Below are 19236 nucleotides of genomic sequence, written 5' to 3'. Positions count from 1 at the left end.
GTTCCTAGGAGCATCTTCTCTACCCCATAAATGGGTTAGAGAGTGTCAACTCCAATAATAAGGGTAGTTAACCCAACTTTGAGGAAATTGACACTCAAGGAGCATTTTCAAGGTTTTGTGAACCTTTGAAAATGAAATGAAATTATCATTTACTCCTTGGAAGAGTAAAATGTGCCATTATGGAAAAGAATGATTTTAATTGGCACAATTTGGGAAAATCTAGAGAACTCTCGAGGAAAAATGAAACATGCCAAGTTTTGAGGATAAATTTGATCTTTAAGTGGCATGAATTAATCTAGAGTTCAAGAAGTGTCAAAATTAGGATTTTGGCATTTTAGGGCAATCAAGGGTTAAATTTTAGGTTAGCAAAGTGGTTAAGGATACTTAGATAGGTAATCTAGGTATATTTATTTATGCTAAATCTTGCCATGATTGATTGCCCTCACATGTCATGACATCATGTTTAGTTTTATTATCATTTGAAATGTTATGATAATGCTTAGGCTAGTTTATATGTCATGCTTTATTTAAGTTTTCAAACTTTATGCCATGACATCATGACATTGGCACATGTTTTTACTTATGATATCATTATATGCCATGTCATCATCTCTTGCATTAATAATCAATTGAATTGATTTAAGGATGAAAAACACATTTTGATATTGAGATCAAATTTGTGTTTAGAAAATGCATGAGACCTTAGTCTAAGATACCTAAACCCATATCTCACATCAAAATTGCCATGGATGTGTTTGATACACTTTAGATGTGTGTGAGATATTAGGATCATGAATTAGGTTCAAGGTGCATAGTTCTTGTACCTAGATGAGCCTAATTCAAGAAATGGAGGATCATAGGGAAAACTTGTGTACAAGTCATGTACATTTAGCCCTAAGATTATGGTCCTAAATTAAAAGGTTTAAAATCATTTTGAAATTGATTTGGAAAACCTTGATGAAGCCATCTTAGTGATTGCATTCATCATTGAACATTGTGATACAAAGTTGAGTTAAACTTGAACTATTTCAAAGTTTTTGAACTTTGTATCAAGATTGAAAAATGGAAGTTATTTTTATAGAAAACTATTTTTCCATGATAGTATATGTTATGAGGAATATATCCTCAAAATTTTATAATTTTTCGAATTTTTTGAAATTTTCTAGGAGTTTCTGAATTTCTCCCGGGGAGGAAAATCAGAAATCTCTGATTTCAGAGTCTGGATCGGTCACCGGACCGATCCAGGGAAGGCCTGATCGGTCTGGTGACCGATCAGTGATGATCCAGAAAGAGGATCGATTTGGGAATCGATCCAAGGGATTCCTGATCGGTCTGGGGACCGATCAGTGCGTGCTGAATTGCTGAAATTCGACTGGATGTCTGAAATTTCAGTTTTTGGGAGTTGAGTTTCGGATCTCTAAAGGATTGAAACTCTCCAAGACATTGTTGGCGCAATGGTCAAGGGGGAGTTGGCCTTTAGGGAGAGTTTTACCTATTAGTCAAGGGGGAGTTGATTTTTAGGGGGAGTTTTTACTCCTAAAGACTTGAGTGATATGGGATTATCACTAAGTTGATTGTTGTATTTAGTATCAAGGGGGAAATTAAGAGTTTCAATGAAAGGTATGAGACTTTCATTAGAAAGAAACTCTTAACCTTGATTCCCTCTTTTTGATGTGTGTCAAAAAGGGGGAGAGATGTCCCAAGGGGGAGAGTGTAGGTTTTGGAAGAATGTTCAAGGAAGAACATTGGAAAACCTAAGTTAGGTTATCGGGTTAACCTAACTTGATTTTGGATTTTGTCAAACATCAAAAAGGGGGAGATTGTTGGTGCAATCTTAGGTCAAGGTTGACCTGGTTGACCAGACTCGAGTTGACTTGACTCGAGTTGTATTTTGATGTTTGACGAGTTATGTTTGACGATGTTTGACGAGAAGAGAAGTTCTATTCTTGATATGGGACAAGAATAGATGTTTGGGAGATTTTTGGTGCAACCGTAGGTCAAGGTTGACCTGGTTGACCTGATTCGGGAAAGAGTCCAAGTATGGAGACTTGGCAACGGGAAAGTCCAAGTGTGGAGACTTGGCACTGGAAAAGTCCAAGCAGGGAGCTTGGCACGCGAAAAGTCCAAGTGTGGAGACTTGGCACGGGAAAAGTCCAAGTATGGAGACTTGGCACTGGAAAAGTCCAAGTATGGAGACTTGGCACGGAGAAGTCCAAGCAGGGAGCTTGGCACGAGGGAAAGTCCTAACTGGGATGTTAGGCAGTTGGAAAGTCCTGGTGAGTGAAGCCAGGCAGTGGGAAAGTCCTAACTGGGATGTTAGGCAGTTGGAAAGTCCTGGTGAGTGAAGCCAGGCAGTGGGAAAGTCCTAACTGGGATGTTAGGCAGTGTGGAAAGTCCTGGTGAGTGAAGCCAGGCAGTGGAAAAGTCCTAACTAGGATGTTAGGCAATGGGAAAGTCCTAACTGGGATGTTAGGCAGTTGGAAAGTCCTGGTGAGTGAAGCCAGGCAGTGAGAAAGTCCTAACTGGGATGTTAGGCAGTTGGAAAGTCCTGGTGAGTGAAGCCAGGCAGTGAGAAAGTCCTAACTGGGATGTTAGGCAGTGTGGAAAGTCCTGGTGAGTGAAGCCGGGCAAGGGAAAAATCCAGATGGATCAAGGATGATCGGACATCTGGTGTAGAGAAGTCTAAGTGGGTCAAAAGGATTGACCGGACAATTAGCGGGAAGTGCTAACAGGTCAAGGGAGTGACCGGATGCTAGGAATGATGTACCAACAGGTCAAGGTTGACCGAATGTTGGTGTGGAAGCCTTAGGTCTAGGGCTGAGAAGTTTGGATCGGTCTGGTGACCGATCCAGTGATGCTGCGTTTGCCCTGATCGGTCTGGTGACCGATCAGAATCAGATCAGTGGCTCACTGATTGTAATCTGATCGGTCTGGAGACCGATCAGGCGGCAACGCAACCTCGCGAGAAGAAAGCCGTGGATCGGTCTGCTGACCGATCCACCCATGGCCTGATCGGTCGGCAAGACCGATCAGGGCTTCGATCGCGACACCTGATCGGTCTGGGGACTGATGAGGTGACAAACAGAAGCTTCATGCTCCTAGGCTGATCGGTCTGCAGACCGATCAGGGTTCTAGCCGTTGCGACGCAACGGCTAGTTTCTTCGCTGTCTTCTTCGCAGGTATAAAGGGGTCGAGGGCTGCTGCTGCACCTAGATTTCTTCTTCTTCCTTCCTGTTGAGAAGTGCTGTTGTGCTTGAGCTTTGTTGAGCTCCTCCTTGTCGAAGCTTCGCGTGAGCTTCATTCCACGACTGGATCAGCTGCTGCTGAGTTGCTTGTTGCATCTGTCCGTGAAGTTGCTACTTCATCCGGGACCCCAGTCGACGAGAAGGCAAGCTACTGTATTTACATTCCTGTTGTATTTTGTTCTTGCTATTCTCTTGTACTCTTAGCTTGCTGTTGCAAGTGATTGTGGCGAGGTTTCTCCACCCACAAGGAGTTGATATTAGCCGGTTCTCCGGGGACTCATCCACCGACGGATTGATAGGCTTCGTCCACCTTACGGACACGCCGAGGAGTAGGAGTTTCATCTCCGAACCTCGTTACATCCTTGCGTTGAGGTTTGATTTCTTCTCCTGTTTTCTTTCTACATTTAGTTTCCGCTGTGCTAACCCTAGTTTGTAGAAAGAAACGCGAGCAATTGGGGTCGGCTATTCACACCCCCTCTCTAGCCGTACGAAGAGATCTTAACAATCGACACGCTAGGTGTCGCGAGCCGTTGTGACGAGGATACAAGTTTATCCCTCTCCAGGTGTTTGGAACCTTTTTAGGCGCCCCCACCAGAGCTATAAATACGGTCTTGGTCCCAGAAGGTTACAACAATACTTGTAATTGATTATTCTTTACTCTTGTTCTGTAATTGAGTACTTCAATTGCTGTAAGAGGTTTCTCCGCCTGAAGGAGATTGTTTAGTGAACTTTTCATCTTCCTTACATTAACAACCTCTCTAATTGTAACCAAGTAAAATCTCTGAGCATCTTCTTTGTTTGATTAGTTTTCTTTTGTACAAGTGTTTATATTAATATAGCTATAAAGTTAAGAAGGATTTGTTTTTATTGTGCAGGTTATTCACGCCCCTCTAGCCGATCAAGAAGGGACCAACAAGAGGTATTCGTTAGAACTTAGCCCAGATTCCCACTTGGATTTAGCTCTCAGCAATCAACAGCTCGGTTCGAGAACTTGACAGCTCAACCCACTCGACACTCGATCGATTTAGGCACTTGATAGCTCGGCCCACTCGACACTCTGTGGCTCGGACACTCAATACTTGGGTTGCTCAGGCACTCAATAACTACCTTCTCAAATAGCTCAGTCATCCCAAGTAATTTATCCCTCTCGCAACCTTAAATCAGCATATCAATATTATCTCGACAGATCAGGTAAAGGTTAAATATTTTATAATTTTTTATTATCTCCAATAAATATCTTCATCATTTTTTTTATGCAACAAAATGGGATAACTATCCATCCCAAGATCTTGGGAAAGGAAGGTAATTTACGATATAAGTAGGAGGAACTTATTGTTAGAAATAAACTCCAGGAATTCAAAGCTTACTTCTGTGATGTAAATCTACCATCTACATTAGTCCCCACGGGCTTAGTTAGAGTGGTTAGTACGTAGAAACTTGCCACTTGAGAGCATGAGTTCGAACCTCAGGATAATCAGAGTGTAATTCCTTGGTCCCTGTGTATCTCTTCCCATTACGTACTAGCTTCTTCAGTTATCATGATTTACCTTTTTTGTGTTAGTCCTGGGACGGATTGACGGAGGCGTTGAGACGAACGAATCACCTTCTTTATCACATATTATATAACATGAGATTATGAGACCTATTATACTGACTTCTCTAACCTGCACCCTTATATTGTAGGTATGTTGCTATGTGGCAAATTGGGTTGACCTGATATTCTGTTAGAGATGATGCCCGAGATAAGGTGGATTCTTTAGGTTTGATAGAATGTCAATCTTTTAGCATTTGGGGTTTATCAATTGGATCTATTAAGCCGAAAAGGGTATCCTTAGTAGTTTTGTTCAACTCCAAATCACATGCTAGCCCCTACTTAATCATATCCAAATGTGCAGTTCGGTCCACCTAGCTCAGCTTACTCTTGGCTCATCGGTAGAAAAATTACTAGCCACTTCGGTCCAAGTATTGTGTGTATGGATTATCATGAATGAGTGTCACCTTGTTTAGGACCAACTCAATTTACATATGCATGGATTCACGAAAAAAATTTATTTCGATTTTTTGTTTTCCAAAAAATTGATGACATCAACTTTGTGAAACCAGACAAGAAGTTTTTTCTAAGAAAAGATAATTAATTTTCTTAGAAAGAAGAAAAAATCACTACAAAAATCTTGAAAAATAAAGAAAACAATGGATTGTTTTCTTAAACACACAGTATCTTTTGGCATGAAATGGACACTATAGGGGATCCAAGTTATACGATCTCTCTATTTGTCGACTGAAACTAAACCGATGATTAACAATTCTATGTCTAACAAACAAAAACAATGGTGATATTAGTTTTTGTCATCACTAAATCATCTATATGCACGTTGCATTTCCTCATGTTCTTGTCTGCTCAAACAAGGGCAGAAGAAGCTGGTTTACTAATTACTTTTTATTCAAGTCTTGACATCGTTACATTAATCTCGCATTTTAGCTTCCTAAAACCAACCAAAAGAATGATGAATATTCTTTCTTAATCTCCAAGATCAAGCTTTCCATGTTCGTATCTGGAGTTTATGCTCGATAGCTCAGTCAATACCAGTAAGGATTAAGATGTGAAATTCTGGCAAACCTTTGCTTTGGGATGAATGTGGTAATATTCATCCTCTTTTATGATCTGTGGAATTGGAGAAATCTATGTTAGATTGGAGACGTGAGTCTACTTTGCGTGTAGTTCATTCTCGAGTTGTGCAAACATGTCCTTCAGTCGAAGTGATGAATTTGATATAACATTCTTTGCTATCCTCTTTTGATGCTTGGTGCTCTTCAGCCAAGCTATCCCCAATGACACGATCACATTGCATGCTCTCAGTTTAGGGGACAGATCCTCAATCTGATATCTCAAGTGAAGCTGCAGAAAAAAGAAGGTGAGACAAATTTTGACGATATAGGCACATCGCGACTCCAAATTATGATCTTGTGAGATGATGCTTACGTTGAAATAGTCCCCAAGCAAAACACCTTGGAGAGCCATCACTTCTTCAATCAGCCACCCTTTTTTATCAGGCAGAGGAGTTTTTTGCTGGGTGCTCGTCACTTCCCCTCCATAGCGAGACAAATTTTTATCAAATTTGTAGTGAATTTGCCTTTGGTACACATCAGCTCGTACGGGTTCCCACTGAGAAACAGTGTAGTCGACACATCCAATTTTTTCCATCACACTTTGCTCCACAGAACCTCCATCAAATAACTCCATCAGTGAATTAATCTGATCATGCATTGAAGTTTGTTATACTGGTTCCAGTTTGACAAGAATAAACATGCACGAATACTGGAAGATCTTACATAGAGATCGATAACGGAGGAGAAGACATCCGACATTTTAGCATCTTCTAACCCTAAGAAGGACCCACTCTCTTCGCTATGCAGGTTTTTTGCTCCAGATTCTTCTTCAAGTAACTGCATCTTCTGCTCAGGGGTCAAGGCTCTAGCTCTCCACAGAGCCATGATTGTCCTGTTGGTCATTTTTATTCTTATCATCTTAAAAATTAAAATAAGCTTCGACGAACAGAATGTTGCTCTATATCTTTTGCCAAAATTACCTGTTAGCGACACTGAATGAAACAAACGACTGGAACTGGAACCGCAGTCTTCCATCTGGGTCAGCTGCCTTAGCTCCATGCTTTGCATCCATACCTCTGCCTTTGCGCAAGATGATTAAAAGAGAAGGGCTTCCCATAGTTGCCAGTGATGGAGGAGCCACTTGTATATCATCAATATCCTCCCAAAGAAAGAAAAACTTGGTCTTGTGTCCAAAAAGGTTAGAGTGGAAGCCAATTATTCTAGGAGACAGAAAAATGCGACCCTGAAAAATAAGGAACATGCCTATTACATAACCATAATCCACCCACGATAGTGCATATCTAATGCTACTCCCCTTTTTGCAGTTTGATCAGGTAGAACATGCCTAAATTTGTAATTGGGTCATATAATCTACCACCTAATTTTTTGATAAGATAAAACAAGCCTACACTGGTTTACATAATCATGATTATAACAGGTTCTATGCAAATTAGATCTTGAACACATGAAATGTTACACTATTTAAACGAGATTATTAACGTCCAAAAAAAACGATTAATGTGAGCAAGTAGAAATAAGATAAATACCTGGGTAGGCATTTTACGCTTCAGATGACAAGTAAAATCATTGATGAGAAACTCTTCTGGTGGCAGACCAAAGAGCTTTTGAAAGGCAGAATTCGTTTGAGGAGACCGCAAGACTATCTACATGTTAAAAGGTGCAAAAGATGAAATTAGTACACTAAACTTGAAGACCAAACCAGTAAAAGGATTGTCTAATACAAACATGAAAAAAACTTACCTTTTTTCCAACCTCTTTCTCCATCTTCGTTATGTATTCCATGACAACCTCATTACCTCGTGTATTGTTTAAGAAAACCCTCAAATGTAGCTTAGACTGACATGTCTGAGCTAAATTTCCCTCAAGAGGAATCCATACATCAACCAAGTCCGATAAGTTCGACTTTACAAAGTTAATTTCAGCATGACCAAGGGATGTAGCTTCATCGAAAGGTCCATCAAAGTCATAAACATCAACATTCATCATAGATGGGGGATCATCCATAGCATCGAATTCAAAAACTTCTGAAAAGTTAAATATTGATAATTAGAGGAACAAACACTGCAATAAAAAGAAGCCAATGTAAGCAAAAAGTTATCGACTTGATCATTGGTGTGCATTTCATTTAATTCCATGCATGGGGCAGTACAATGGTCAAACTATGATTTAAAATCTTCTAACAAATTAAAACAAGATTGTGCATAAATGACAAATGAGTTGTCAGATGTGGCATCATAATTTCAAAATTCCAGACCAAATGAGTTGAAAGAAGTATTTCCTTGTTAATCCGGTAGATGATAACTACCAACCTTTACACTACCAGTTTCCCGTACTGAAAAACCAGTATCTAGAGGGGATTAAAACTGGATAGGATTGTAGAGTAAAATTTCATCCTGATAGAATACAAGATGTGTGTATGAATATTGTTTAAAGCCAACCTAAACTCCACCATTGACTTAAAGAAACTAACAAAGAATATTTGCTATAAAAAAAATCAAAAAAAAAATTACAAGATCCAGCTGGAAGTATGTAAGTTTAGCATGGCTACTGAAAAACCAGTATCTAGAGGGGATATTAAAACTGGATAGGATTGTGAAGTAAAATTTCATCCTGATAGAATACGAGATGTGTATATGAATATTGTTTAAAGCCAACCTAAACTCTACCATTGACTTAAAGAAACTAACAAAGAATATTCAGTTATTTACTATAAAAAAAATCGAAAAAATTAACAAGATCTAGCTGGAAGTATGTAAGTTTAGCATGGCTATTGCAATGCTGAGATAATAAAGCACTAAACCATGAGGTGTTAGAAGAACATTGCCCAAAGTTAAATGAATAGTTACCATTCCACTGAGGATTTGGCGTTTGGAACTTGATTGAGCTTGTTTTAGTTTTTCCATTGCAAGAAAAGACAACATAAGGATCAGAATATCCAGTCGAGTCCACAGCTGCTAGGTTACTACCTTCTATTAAAGCAACAGTTAATAACCATCCATCCCCTTGTGCTTTGACCCCATGATCACTGCCTGCAGATTCAATACACAGGATATGCAACATGATGAAATGAACTTGAAACAAGAAGTACTATTTGAAAGTAATTGAGATGCTTAGGGCAAATTGATGTTAAAGAGCATTTACCTCTTTGCTTCCTGGCCTGTAGGTAGCGTCCTACCGTGTTTAGAAAAAGCCGTCCTCGTAGAACAAGAACTCCACAGACAACAATTTCACCTATTGAATCTGGTAGGTCTAGGCCAGGAAATTCAAGACCCTGGATTGTACTAGGATTTGCAAGAATGATGTGAATGAGAACATATAATATTGCAAACACAGTCGATAAAACTGTAAAGTTCCCGAAGAACCGATATGCTAATTTCCAGCCAGACTCCTTCTCAATTTGCAAAGAAGCTAAAATCTGCTCCTTACTTGTAGCAGTTTCTTTTAAATCAATAGGTTTGATACTCTGTGATAGGAAATCAGCAAACTCACTATAGCTATCCTTCAAACCTTGCCTTGCTCCATTTTCGATCATTGATTTCATCATTGTGCTCTGCAGAAAATTCATGCGCCAAGATATTACCAAACGTGATGATTGTTCTTCAGATGGCAACACAGGGCCTGGCATTATAGAGAAAAGAATCTCTACCCTGAAAGAGCTACCAAAAGGCACATCTGGGGTGCTTACACTTGACAGGACAGCAAAATTTTTCCCGTCAGCTTTCAGATAAGTCTGCTCATCTGTAGCTGCCACAGCCTTCACTATTCTTGTTGCAGCTTTCGTGTATGTGACCACTCTTTTCAAGGTCTCTCCATCATTTTCTAGTCTCCAAGGTCCAGCTTGAAATTCAGTTGTTCCTTGAATGTCAGCTAGTGATTGCCAAAAATTTGAACTTGGAGAAAAGAGAAACGAGTTCAGATCAGCTGGAGCAGTAGAATAAGATTGATCAAGAAGTACACCCCCGGGCAAATCTGCAAGCATTTCAACTCCTTGTAACTTTGGTTTTATGATTTTCAATAATTCATCATATGGGACATCAGAGCCAGCATCAACTGTTTGCACAGTCAAAGTTTCGTCAGTTGATGAAACTTGAACTTTTTCTGGGCTAACATCCCTACTGGAAGAACAAGTGGTCCCACAATTTTTCCCACCAAAAAACTGACACACTCGATCCACAAAAGTAACTGCATTCATTTTGTCTTCCTTGAGAGAGTCCATTTCATTAGTTTCTGACACAGCAGTTAGTTCTGTATCACCATTGGAAGAGACTGAATTCCTTCCCTTTGTCAACTCACTTGACCTATCAGAGTTTGATATGAGATCATCAGAAACAGAACGCACTGCTTGTTCAATGTTTTTCTGATACAAGGATATAGTGAGACAGATTTCTCCTGCAGGATAAAACCACAAAGTACATTACTTCCATAATCATACTTGCAAACAGCAATGAGAAGAAAAGAAAGTCATTACGAGACAGAGACAAAATAAGCATTTAAAAAAAAAGACTTAATAAGAAAACTTGTCCACTGAAACATGAGCTGATGTAAAGAATAACACTAACAACCCTAGCAACTATATTAACAGATTTTTCAATCATCATCTGTATGCATGAAAGTAGGCACATTACCACAATCTTTGCTCTTCAACTTTTTGCCCTTGGGCTGCAACTGATACCAGGTCGTTCCAAGTGACAAATTGCTAGAATCCAATACTTTGGACAGTGGAACCTTCACCTGGCCCAGAAAATCATCAGTGAAGTACTTATCTTCATCCAAGACACTCACTATGAGCTCCTCACTAAGATCTCCCACCCGAAAGTTAAACTCTTCATCCCAAAAAGGGTTGAGATTCTTTTTAACAACCTTAGTTTTTGCTCGGTGTTTTCCTAGCTGTAATTTCACATAAGGATCACTCAAACCATTCAGATCCATAGCTAGAAGGTTCCTGGCTTCAATAACATGCACCAAGAGCTTCATTTTAGACAAATTTTCAGATAGACCTACTTCAGTAGTTGAAGGCACCGAAAATATTACACACTACAGAGAAGTAGCAGCCGTTTGAACAAAGGCAAAATCTGATAACCTTTGAGGATTTAGTTGTTTCTGGTTGGTTTTGCCGTTTGCAGTACATTCAGAGATTTTGGAACTTGCGGAGAATCTAACGATGCCAACAACGAAAAAGGGAGAAAAGGGGACAAAAACAATAAATTAGAATCTGAAAAGAAAAAAGGTTTCCCGACAATCTTAACCTTAGTTGTCCCCTCCTCTGATCAGAGAAAACGAGAATCCAACAACGGCCCTAATATCGTATGATAGTGAAATCACAATCATAAACAAAGAGCGGCGTCAAGAAAAATGAGAAATCTTGAAAGCATCACAAAATAACCGATCCAAGCACAAGAATAAGATCGGGGGTTCCTAGAGGAGACATCGACGAGGCCATCAAAATCGAGTATTGCGCGCAAACTTTGGCTAGCTACAGGGAACCCTAACTTCTCGATCCCGCATCATAAAGAAGGAAATCCGGACACGAAACAAGGGAAGAAAAAAGAGGGAAGGAGAGAGACGAAGAGGAGAATAGATTTCAGAGAAGAACTCACCTCTATCTCTCTCATTTCTGCCCCTTCATTGCTTCTTCAGTCTCCCCGCGTCGTCCCTGTTGACTTTGAATCCTCCAGGGATTAAAATACCGCAAGTCAAAATTTGCTTTTTTATCCGCAATGAAACTGGTTTTTACCGTCCCGTCAAATCCAATCACGCTCGAAGGAACTCCAATGAACTCACTTCCGGAATCATCACCGCCTTCCTCCCTCAAAAGTTTGCCTATTTACCAATCATCCGATCCAAATGTGTGATCTATCAGTTCACTTCAGGCAACAACTGGCGATTTGTTCTCGATTCCTGGAGAGTCAGTGAAAAACAACCAAACAGATTGATACTTTGAAGTTGAGGATGCACCAACCGCGATCGATCTTGGAAGCTGCGAAGCAGCGCCGCTAACAGTGGATAGTAAAAAATCAAAAATAAAAATACTTTTTGCTAATATTTTCTATAAATAAATCATTTCTTACCGAGTTAAATATATTGTAACGGGAAGGTTTGAGCAAACTAGAAACAAATTCGGATAAAAGAGACAACAATTAAAGAAAAAGAATTAATAACTGCTTGATTAGTCAAGAATAACACAATAAAAAATTTTAATTTTATTTTAACCTTATTTAAAGCTATTTATGTCATTATTTTTCATATTTTTTTAAAAAATAATTTTTATGTTTTAGAAATAAATAAAAAATTAAAAATGTTTTTTAACTTGAAAAAAAATTATTGGTGACAGAGTAAAGGAGGGAATACTTAAAATCAAGGCATTTGGGAATATAAAATTTATGTGTGTATTTTAAAACTAATTTTAGTTGACAAATGAGGCTTTCAAGGAATAATCGAGCATTTTACTATTAATTCTTTATTTGTTTATTATTTTAATCTATGTATTTAATTATTTGAATCAATTAATTTAGAAAGGATGGATTCACCATCAAAATAAATTGGATTGAGAAAAATCTATACAATACATCACAATTATACTCTTAAATTTCTGATTAACTATTTGAAAGGATTAACAACTGCATTAATGGGCATTACCTCTTTAATTTAATGGATATAGGGCGACGAGCAGATGAATTACAAATTTGATATTAAAAAGGGAAAAGCTAAGATAAAAATAAAAAAATGATTAAATATTGATGATAATTTTGACTTGGTCTCCCGAAAGGATTTGCTTGAGAAGAAAACAATAACAGAAAAATTTAAATAATGGAAAAACAGTTTTTTCATTATTTAAAATTTTCTGTTATTGTCAAACAGTGAACTCTTTGTAAAAAAAGGATTAATCCGGTCATGCCAAGTAACGGTTTGTTCCTACGAAATTTTTTATTCACCTGGATAAACAGAAAAGTATATATGAAAATCCTGACAATATTTTTGATCGGCTATCTATTAAGAATTTTTTTTAATAATATACAATAACTAGTTTCAAAAATCTAGATCATTGATTTATTATTAAAGGATCTAACTGTGACACCATCTTCCTAGGACACCATTAAAATCTTTGATGAAGCAATATGAAAAAGTTTAAGAGTTGTAAATAAATAAATAAATAAATAATGCATAAAAAGAGGACTTTTTAAATGCAAATTAATTCGGAAAGGATCCTTTGATCTAGAATTTCTAGATCAATTCTAGACCCTTATTTATTTATTTATTTATTAATAGAGTGAATTATATCCTATCTATTAAATAGATAGGGTCTAACTCACTGAATCAATAAATTTGTAAGACCTCCTCTGGTCCAAAAAATCTTAGACCAAAGATCTGACCTCAATTAATTCTGGAACATTGTTAGAAATCTTTTGGATAAGATTTCTGAGTTGTTAGTTATTATTCTAGAGAAACTAATAATACAAAGTATTTAAAAATTCTCAAAAAAATCTCTCTCACACACTTATAATATGTTAACCACCGTATGCGGTAAACTTCGGTGCGCATCTAAATGTTTTTTTTTTAATATATATATATATATATAAATGTTTTTTTTAATATATATATATATATATATAAACTTTCCTTGAACGCCTATCCCGACGGTCACGGTGATCATCCCAATCAGTAATTTTTTTCATCACGTTATTTTTTTTATTTTCTTCACCTTTCCTTTCCTATCGTATTTTTTTTATAATTTTCTTTCCTCCATCGCATCCATCATTGCCTCTGTCGTCAACCCTTCGTAGTTGTTGTCGAGTGAGACAGGATTCTATCGAGTGAGACAGGATTGCTCTAGCCATTAGACGCCGACCCTTGCTGCGACTAGGACTACCCCAGCCACTAGACGCCTCTTGCTGCCATTGCTACTGCCGTCCTTCGTCGCTGCTACCGCTGTCATTCGTCATTGCTGTCGGATGAGACCCGACGCCAAACACCGACCCTCGCCTTGACTAGGATTGCCCCAGCTAACAAATGCCCCTCATTACAAACTAAGTTTTCCTCTCAAAATTCATCATTGTTGTCGCTGTCCTTCATCGGGAGCAACTATCATATGAGGTTTTCCCCACGCCATCATCATTGCCCAACTCTTCGTCCATGTGAGATCCGGCAAATTAACTTCTCATACCAATTTCAATTTCTATATAAAATAATTTCTCAAAAGTTCCATGTTTAATTTTAATAGTCTATAGTTCAAATTTTTATAAAATAGATCTCTAAGTTATTTCAATCACTTAATTCAATATTTGATAGAAGACTCAACAATTAATTTCCCATGATTGATGATTGATGGATATCATTTTAGTTATAAATATTTTGTTAGTTATTAGCCTATTTGATTTGTTTATCTGATGTTAAATGTATACACACTAGAATCATTCACAATTTTGTTTTCTTCTCCATTTATTTATGTTTTCAATGCCTCTAACAATATAATGCCATATGACAGATTGTAGGAGGAGATCTTCTTTTGAAGCTTATTGCATTGACGGATTGAAAGCTAATGATAATAGCATTGATAAGGTTGCATTACATCCCAAGACTCTAGTACAGGTATTAAAATTATCACAGCTTCTCACTTTTTCAGTGATTATGCTTTAGTACTAAAATGATACACTATGATGTTAAATTACTGTCATATGAGAATATTGTTTTATGTTTATTTAATTTAGAATATTTTTTTGACTATATAGCGATAGGTAGAACTTCACTTCATCTGAATTTAACATTTTAAATAATGGAAGAAAATGATGGTGAGGCTTAGTTATACATTCTCCAAGTTGCAGATGATCAAACATCTAAAAATTATAATGAAATTCTCATCACTAAAGGAGACATTTTTGTTTTATAACCAATATGCATGAGAAATCAGATCTAGTGTCAGGATAAATAATAGCAAGAAAAAAAATAAGATGACAGATAAAATTGTATGGAAACAATTTGTATGCTTTAAAGAAGGACATACAGATCAAATGTGGTGGAATCAACATGCAAAAGGTGATCAACATACAAGGGAAAGAACACATGGTGAAGTTAGAACTGGTTGCCAGTCAAAGATTTAACTTGTCAAGGAACAAACTGAACCTAATTAGGTTGTCAAAAACTTTATGGAAAACCATAATCATCCACTCTCGACTCCTTTAAAGGTACATTTGATACGCTCACATCGTAATATTTCGATAGCAAAGAAAGTATTGACTCAATAATTTTCAAAGGCCAATGTGTTAACTTGTCAACAAATGCCATTATTAGAGATAGAGTATGGAGGTCCTGAGGGGGTGGGTTGCATAGAAAGAAATATTAAAAACTTTGAGAAAAAATTAAGGGATGAACAAAAGGGTATCGATGCTGAAACACTAATTGAATTATTTGCATCTGAGAAAGAGAAGAATTCAGCTTTTTTATTTGAATATGAGACTAATTCAGATAATAGATTTAGAAGGTGTTTTTAGGTGGATCGTGTATCAAGAACGACATGCAATGTATTTGGTGATGTAGTTGTATTTGATACGACATATAACATCAACAAATATGGGTTGATTTTTGTACAATTTATAGGAGATAACCATCATCATCAGACAATTGTTTTTGATTGCGGCTTTATAAGTGATGAGAAAATTAAGTCTTTTGTTTGGCTGCTTAACAAGTTCATAGAAATAATGTATAAAGGTGCACCAAACGTGATCATCACTGATCAGGATCCTACTATGATGAAAGTCATTATCCAAGTTTTTCCTCAAACAATGTATCGATATTGTTTGTGGCACATACTAAATAAATTCCCAGATAAATTATGCCCTTTGGCTTTTCGTGACTGCTATTAAAGTATCAAGAATGTCATTGGAAATTCTACAACACCTGATAAATTTGAGAATTCATGGAAAGAGGTTATCAAATGTGCTAACTTAGAGAAAAATAATTGGTTGTCATTGATGTACAAATTAAGACACAAATGGGTGTGCCAACATATTTTAGCCATGTATTTTGTGCTGAAATGTCAAGTAATCAAATATATGAGGGTTCACATGTATTTTTCAAGAGATATGTCTCAAATAAGAACTTATTGATAGATTTTATCACTCATTTCAATAGGGCATTGAGAGACCAAATACATAATGAGTTAGTTGTTGATCATATTGATATGAATGAGCATCCAAGAATTAAGACAAACTGGCTAATGGAAATTTAAATGGTTAAACAATACACAAAAAAGAAATAGATGAAGTTTCAAAGTGAAATGAATGAGAGTCATTGTTATTATGTGCAACAAGAATTAGTAGGAGTTGAGTTAGTGGTTTATCATGCAATGAATTTTTAAAGTTGTTCTTCCTTCAAATCTAGGGTCTTCACGCATGATAAACAGAGAGACTACATATCCTGTAGCTGTAGAAAATTTGAGTTCGAAGGCATTCCGTGCAGCCATATGTTATCTTTTTTTCGTATTAACCAAGTGTTTCATCTACTTAATAAGTATATACTCAAATGATGGGCACGAGATGAAAAGGTGGGAGCAATATATTCTTTGGGGGAACAAAATTTCATCAATGCTCCAGAAAGGATTTTAATGCCAAGACACTCGAGGTTATCTAATAAGCTTCAGTATTAATTGATGATGCATCTTTGACTGATGAGAGGACAAACTTCTTGGATGAACAATTCGATTTTATCTACAACAGAATTAAAGAGATAAACATTAGTAAAAAACATGCGACAATGGAAGTCAAAGGAAGAGATCCATGGATGGGGCTCCTATCATTATTGATCCATCTTTAGTAAGAACAAAAGGATGTAGAAAGAGATTGAAATCATCAAAGGAGAAGTCAACCTCAAAGTCTTAACTATGTCATGGATGCGGGTATTGAGGTGTGTCACATGACAAACGCAACTGTCTAATTTTGCAGCAAGAGTATGTGTCGATTAATTTTACATTTGTATGATAATTTTATTTGGAAAGCAGTTCCCTAATGCAATTTATATATAATGATGTGTCTTGCCAAATTAACTATAGATAACCATCATAACAGCGATGATGACACATATGAAGAAGAATTGGTAGATATAGATGGTACTATCAAAGGTTTATTAAATTATAGTAGTTGATTGATTGAGAAATTGAAGTTAATAATTCTCTTTATTGTTGTAGGTTCTAACGATATGCGCTAGGATAAATAAAGGTTTTAAAAAAACCAAGATTAGTATACAACAAATCACACTGGAAGCAATTTATCCTACAAGCCATTGCTTATGCTTGTTAAACTGCCTAGTTGCTTATGCTTGACATTTGAGGTGCTTTTATTTTGCATCAAGAAAGTGCTTGGATTATTACGTTTTTCAAAATTACTTCATCTAGTGCTTTTCTACCCTGAAATGTGAAGTTTCCAAGTATCCCAACCCTTGTACTTGCTTATATAACACGATTTCTTTTATAAAACTAGTGTTTCATGTTCCTTCTTAACTGCCCTTTTTTTTTTTTTTTTTTTTTTTTTTTTTTTCCATTTTACAGGAATCAGGGTTTGCATCTGGGTTGAGGGTTTACACATGAAATCCTTGATGTTTTTGCTCTTTGGATTAAGCACCAACTTTATTTTCAGTTGTAATATGGAATTCCTTTGCAAACATGTTTGGTGCCTAGATTTATCACTCAAATATACTAAAAAGTTATTCATAAATATCAGGTTTACATATTTGGATTAAACATTTTCTTCCATGGATGATGCATCGTGTTCTTTCATGTATCTTTTGTTGAAGTTTTAGATGGCTTGTCATGCATTTGAATTATATTGCATAGTTTAAAAATTAAAGTATTGTTTTAGAGGTCGGTGAGTGTGTGATTCAAATTTATTCGGTAGATAAATATAAATAATGTTTGCATATTTAAATCAAATTTATTATAGAGCAAACAATAATAAAAGAAATCGTTGGAATGATTCATTGATATAATTTTATAAGAGCATACACTCGATGTAATTTTTTTTACATCAAGAACATTTTCATCGGAGGCTCAAATTTGCCTCCCTTGTCAAATATATCAGGAAATCATGTGGCATGCTTCACCGTCACTGATTGAGCCTTCAATTGCATGGTTTGTTGACAAGTTATATTTTGGCAGACATCTAAAGGCCGAGACATCACTTATTGATATGTTTGTGAGGTATGGAACAGTTGACCTAGCCTCATAGGTGTTTGGTATTTTTCTATTATCAGAAATGTTGTTCTGTAAGTTCCTATAAATTATAGGACCAAAGATTGTGATGATACATTGATGATAATTATAGGACCAAAGATTGTGATAATACATTGATGATAATTATAGGACCAAAGATTTCTATTTGATATTTCCATGTATCGTGTATTGATACAGAAAGAATAATACATTGATGATAATTATTCAAGCTAAATTTAATGTATTTGGAAAGGTAGAAAAATTAATATAAAGAAAAGATTGTGATTAGGTTGAACTAATCGGACAAAGATATTGTAAGAAGATATTGTAGTCATGTAGATCACATTGTAATTTCTCCAACAACATATCAAACTGTCTCTCTAAATCTTACGACTAAGTAAGTCCACCAAAATTTATCAAATAATATGGACATTATCTGCACAAAACTAGTTATGTAGATCACATCATACAAGTATCTGCAATAAAAACCAATAGTTAGTGCCAAGTATTCAAGTTGTTTCAAGTATATATTTGAACAAATAGGAGTAAAATTGAACAAAGTAACAAGCATCGTCATGGCGGTGCCCATAGTCTGGCGGTGAGGGGCACCTGGAAGCGAGGGCAGTCCCAGTCATGGCGAGGGTTGGCGTCTAGCGCCAGGTCTCACCTAGCAGCTCCCTGTAAAGGACCGGTAGCAATGACAAAGGATTGACATTGGAAGTGACAAAGGACCCGACAACAACATGGAGAGGAAAGAAAACCAAAAGAAAATAAAAAACACATAGGAAAAGTTGAAGAGAAAACAACTATGAATTGTGAAAGATTATAGTGTATGTATACATTTAGCATTATAGAAACAAATCAAAAATGCTAATAACAGCAACACATTTATAAATAAAATGATATCTATCAATCATGGGAAGTTGATTGTTGGGTCTTCTGTGAAACATTTGATTAAGCGATTGAAATAACTTAGAGACCTATTTTATAAAAATTTGAACTATGGACTATTAAAATTAAATTTGGAACTTTTGAGAAATTACTTCATACAAAAATTGAAATTAGTATGGAAAGTTAATTTGCCGAATCTCACAGGGACGAAGAGTTGGGCAGTGATGACGGTGTGGGGAAAACCTAGTATGCTGGTTGCTCCCGATGAAGGACGGC

At 36.6% G+C, this 19236-nt stretch overlaps 1 protein-coding gene across 3 annotated transcripts; it reads right to left on the bottom strand.

Annotated features, from left to right (window-relative positions):
- Window positions 1-5594: 5594 nt before the first annotated feature.
- LOC121983834 (C2 and GRAM domain-containing protein At1g03370-like) lies at window positions 5595-11759 on the bottom strand. Of its 3 annotated transcripts, none has more exons than XM_042536485.1 (10): window positions 11471-11759; window positions 10499-11028; window positions 9015-10262; window positions 8720-8902; window positions 7614-7897; window positions 7400-7516; window positions 6833-7095; window positions 6576-6744; window positions 6226-6498; window positions 5595-6141 (listed from the first exon to the last, which is right to left on the bottom strand). In XM_042536485.1, exons 2-10 carry the CDS (start codon window positions 10845-10847, stop codon window positions 5950-5952), a joined length of 3078 nt encoding a protein of 1025 aa, XP_042392419.1. In that variant the 5' UTR covers window positions 10848-11028; window positions 11471-11759; the 3' UTR covers window positions 5595-5949. The 3 variants fall into 3 exon arrangements, with proteins under 3 accessions (XP_042392419.1, XP_042392426.1, XP_042392433.1); XM_042536492.1 differs by having other exon boundaries at window positions 10499-10815; window positions 11471-11758; XM_042536499.1 differs by lacking the exon at window positions 10499-11028 and having other exon boundaries at window positions 11471-11754.
- Between the last annotated feature and the right edge of the window lie 7477 nt (window positions 11760-19236).

This window comes from Zingiber officinale, chromosome 1B, assembly GCF_018446385.1.
Source record: "Zingiber officinale cultivar Zhangliang chromosome 1B, Zo_v1.1, whole genome shotgun sequence".
In the NCBI taxonomy this organism is placed as follows: domain Eukaryota; kingdom Viridiplantae; phylum Streptophyta; class Magnoliopsida; order Zingiberales; family Zingiberaceae; genus Zingiber; species Zingiber officinale.
Note: the sequence above shows the minus strand (reverse complement) of the source record. Positions and strands in the feature narration are given on the sequence as shown.